Here is a 5000-nt window from a genome sequence, read left to right as displayed (position 1 = left end):
TATATAATATTTAGGTCTCATTGCGTTTTATTTGTGAATAACTATATTCTCCAGTGTTTTTGTCAAATTTTCGGAAACTTGAGAATATATATTGATGTTAATTGATTGATGCTAATTGGATGAAACAAAATCTATTGTGATTACTAAAAAAGATGTTACAAATTGAACACCACCATTTCATTTTGATTATCTGCTATGCTATGTTAAATACAGTCAACTAAAAGTGTTTTTCCATGATCTAAACGCAAAGCTCAAAATTCATAAAAGATAGGTGATCAAATAATCGAGTAAGAGTAAAAAAAAATGTTAGAGATTTTCCATTCATTCAGGAAGTTGGATGAATTAAAGAGTTTTTGGAGTGATCATTGTCATTTGATAATTGTTGTATATTCGTTTGGAACCGTTACAGATGTCATTTAACAAACGATGTTGAAGAATCCTTGTTGAAAGATCAATGCCAGTAGTTTTATTAAGTGAAATTAAAGATTACATGCAAGCAGACCTGTATACAAGTGTTTAAATATAACCGGCAATCCTACCCAGTAATTATCTTCACTAGTGGTACATGTAAGAAGTTAATTGCTCTGTGCATTGCAAAGACTTCGTCTAAACATGATTTAGAATATATTATAAATCATTGCAATAGAGTGCATCGCTTATTGCTGTTGATAAAAATACCAGTTTTAATGAACTCAAGTCGGTTATGGAGAGTTTGGACCTATTGAAATTGAAAATATTCATATAGAAAATGAGAATAGTCGTTAAGACGACATGATAATGTTGATAGCAATAAGATGAAGTTGAAAGCGACCATGAAAATGATGAAAGAATTCGTTTATAAGAATAACTAAAATTTTAATTTTTAAGCCCAGTCTCAATTAAGCTCCGTTTCCATTAGGCGCCCATGTTTTCCTTTCTTAAAACAGTTAAATGCCCTGGGTGCCAAAAAAAATGAACTCAGTATATGAAAAAAGTTCTTCAGAGACATTTTGTTTCAGAAACCTTGAAGTGATTGATGATTATAGATAATACAAAAAGTAAGGCTGACCAATCGCCAAAAAAAAATGATTGAGAGCTGTATTTAAGGCATTGACATATTTAAAATGTAAAAATTAAACGGCTTCCAATATAAAAAACTCCTGATTCGATTCAAATTATCAATTTTATTGTAGGCAGAAAAGAAACTTAACAACAACAACAAAAAACAACATTTTCATGTGAAATTCTTTTGAAATAAAATCTATGACATAAAATGACTCAAATTTCTGCTATAATAGGTGAATTTAAGATCAGAAAAATGTTTCGCCTTTCCAAGATTTTGATAAACTACAAAAATACAATACAGGAAAAACAAGGAAGATGATTTAATATATTGATAAATGGTTTCATTTTCTAAATCTAAATTGAATAGTATCACGTGCACATTCTAAAATAGCGGTATAAAAAGCCGAAGCTTTTTGGCAAGTCATTTATATGTTTGATGTTTTCCTATACGATAAAAATATATTTGTTGGCAAAAAAAATTAAACGAATACCGAAATATTATCTTAAAATAAATTCCCTGAGCAATTTTAATTTCAATCCGATAAAAAATTTCCGAGTCACATTTATTTAAAGTACCCGGTGCTATTATTTGAATTTGTTCACGCGCAGCTAAATCGTTACGTTGCCAAGAAGATTTTGGATTAAAAGGTGACTAATCTTACTTTTAAGTGGTTATTCGTTGAATGTTTTTTAATTAAATGTCTCGGCCAGAGTACATACAGACTTAGATTATAATGCAAGTTTATATAAATATATATAAATATATATATAAATATAATATATATAAAATATATATTTATATATAACATATATAATATATATATATACATATATATATATATATATATATATATATATATATATATATATATATATATATATATATATATATATATATATATATATATATATATATATATATATATATATATATATATATATATATATATATATATATATATATATATATAATTTATATATATAATTTATTTCTAAGTGGTATTTCATTGAATGTTTTTTAATTAAATGTCTTGGCCAGAGTACATACAGATATTATAATGCAAGTTTATATATATGTATATATATATATATATATATATATATATATATATATATAATATGTAATACATATATAATATATATATATATATATATATATATATATATATATATTAATATATATATATATATATATATTAATATATATATATATATATATATATATATATTATATATATGTATTACATATATAATATATATATATATATATATATATTAATATATATTAATATATATATATATATATATATATATATATATATATATATATATATATATATATATATATATATATATATATATATATATATAGAGAGAGAGAGAGAGAGCTATAAATACATGTAATATAAGGATATATAATCTTATTTCTAAGTGGCAATTCATTGAATGTTTTTTAATTAAATGTCTTAGCCAGAGTTCATACAGACTTAGATCTGCATGTATGTATGAATGCATAGATATATACATACATTCATACATACATACATACATACATACATACATACATATATACATACATACATACATACATACATACATACATACAATCTAATCTTAAAAGTAAAAGACATAAAATATTTATAAATAGGTAAATTTCTAAAAATACTAATCACAAAAAAGTACATATAATAAGTTTTAAAGGATTTTTTTGCTGTATAAATTCAATTCAAAATGATTAGTTGCCTTTAAACACTATAAAGATTAACTTGGGGGTGATTAGGGGTCTAATTGGTGATTGTATGGGGAAGCTGATTATATTACAATGATAAACTCTCTAAAAAAAATGTATAAAAATGCTGTGCTATCAGTCCCTACAAAGTGATTTTTTTAAAACATTTGTCTTCTATAAATTACTAATTTTGACAACTTTAAACAAGAAATGTTTAGAGTCTTTAATTTTTAAATAAAACAGTAGGAAATCTCTTTTTCCAAATGACTAACCCCATCAAAACAAGATTACACTTGCAACTTGTTAATTTCCAAACTACTGAATAAAATTGATCCTTAAGTTTATATGAGTAGTCTGCAATGAACTTGTTTTTCAGTGTTAGACTACAGATGCTACTTTGGTTTCTTTCTTTTCTTTTTTTATAATAAAGAAGATTTTTTTAGGTAAAACAATACAATGTACTAACAATCAATAAATAAAGTTTTAAATATTATGTGCCCTTCTTAAGAGCTATTTTTTTTTTTTTTTTTTGTTAGTTTAAGTAAATTTTAGAAAATAAGCACACATAATAGATAAATATAATTTTAAAAAATATTTTTTTATTCTTTGCATTTCAAATATATGTTTTAAAATTACATTTCTCAACATATTTAATATGAATTCCATTTTAAAATGAAACCCACCTTTAATACTTGGTAAATTAGCGACTAGGTTTATTCAGCCAAATTATATATTTAACAATGCTAGGATAATAGAGATCAAATGTCATTTCTTTTAAATATGTAGTAAGATCAATGCAATTGTCTTTATAAAAAGAAAAATCATGGTTTTGATAAACTTTTGACCTTCAATAAATTATTTTTATGTTTTTATATTCTGTTGATTATTTTTTTTTATCTGTAAAAAATAGATCTGTGTTAAGTTCATAATTTCCTATTTTTTAATTTATGATTCCAGTATTTTATTTACTGAAATGGGAGGCAAATACTCTGTGATCAAAGATCTAACAAGAGATGATCAAATTCCTAAACAACACCATTATTACAGAAAAGATGTCCGTGTAAGTGTCTTTTTTTAAATGTTGATGTAAAGCAGTTTTTCATTTGAAATAAATTTGAAGGTTAAAATCAAAAACATAAGATTTGTGCTACAAAATCTTACAGTTTTAAATGTGAGTTAATGCATATATATTTCCATATTATGTAATTTAATATATTGATAACAAGCATTATGAGGATTTTCTTTTGTAATTTATTTCTCTGTAACTTTTGTATAAAGAGTCTCCACAAAATGTTTGAAAAATTCCCATTTTCACTTTCTTGTCTAAAACTCAGTATATATTTTTTATATATGCACATAAAGAGAATAAATTAAATATCGAATGAATATTATTTAAGGCATTTCTATTTATATATATGAAAAATAATTATATTCCACAAGAGTTTATTTAGATTTATGCTATGTGACTAAACCATAACTTTATTCACTCCTTGAGCAGATAATCTATCTGAATGATTTTTGAAGAGCTTGGAATGTGCCTAGGACTGCTCTTACTGGAGCCCATATTTTTCCTCATAAATATTCAGTCAGATGACAGTGTTTGATTTTTTAGAATGATAGTTTTCTTTTTTTATTATTCCTTCTATTATAAAAATATTGGTGAGATATCTGTTCTCCTACTTAACAAAAATTCTTCACTTGGAACTATTTCTGAATAGCTTGAAACTTTCATAATTTTCCACATTGGTGCTACAAATATTCAGTTTAAGATAGACAATATTGAATTACTGAACTCAACTTTAATGTAGTTCATATTGATTGCTTAAAATATATTAAGCTTATTTGCAATTATTTTCTATTTTATTATACAGTCTCACATGTTGCATACACAGGCCAAATCAAGCAGGTCAATTTTATGGAATTGAGAACTTTTAGATTTTATGATTTAAAATATTTTAAACTGATTTGAAATGACTGTATTGTATTTCATAAAAATTACTCTGTACATATAACCCAAGTCTTGATAATTTTGGTTATGTGAATGGAATAGTTTTTGTTAAATATGATGCAAATGACATTCATAGAAGTAAACTTATAGAGAAAAACAAGAATTAAGTTCTTTGATTGAACACCATTCATTTCAACACTAGTTAGCTGTAATCTTTAAAATATAAAATAACGTTAATAAAATATATTTAAATTAATTAGAAATTATCCACCATATATG

The 5000-nt window shown here is 23.8% G+C and overlaps 1 protein-coding gene across 1 annotated transcript in view; it reads left to right on the top strand.

Annotated features, from left to right (window-relative positions):
• Positions 1 to 1454: 1454 nt before the first annotated feature.
• The window catches only part of LOC145183590 (uncharacterized), a 13670-nt gene continuing 10124 nt past the window's right edge, over positions 1455 to 5000 (top strand). The window contains exons 1-2 of the mRNA XM_090079565.1: positions 1455 to 1692; positions 3731 to 3833. Coding sequence (XP_089935691.1) covers positions 3747 to 3833 — 87 coding nt within the window. The 5' untranslated portion in view covers positions 1455 to 1692; positions 3731 to 3746. The remainder of the gene's footprint in view (positions 1693 to 3730; positions 3834 to 5000) is intronic.

The sequence above is a fragment of the Hydra viridissima genome, unplaced genomic scaffold (genome assembly GCF_058129835.1).
Source record: "Hydra viridissima isolate aposymbiotic clone 2 unplaced genomic scaffold, HvirCarnegie_v1 scaffold_2, whole genome shotgun sequence".
NCBI classification, from domain to species: Eukaryota; Metazoa; Cnidaria; class Hydrozoa; order Anthoathecata; family Hydridae; genus Hydra; species Hydra viridissima.
The sequence above is the reverse complement of the archived record's forward strand: the minus strand, read 5'-3'. Positions and strand labels throughout refer to the sequence as shown.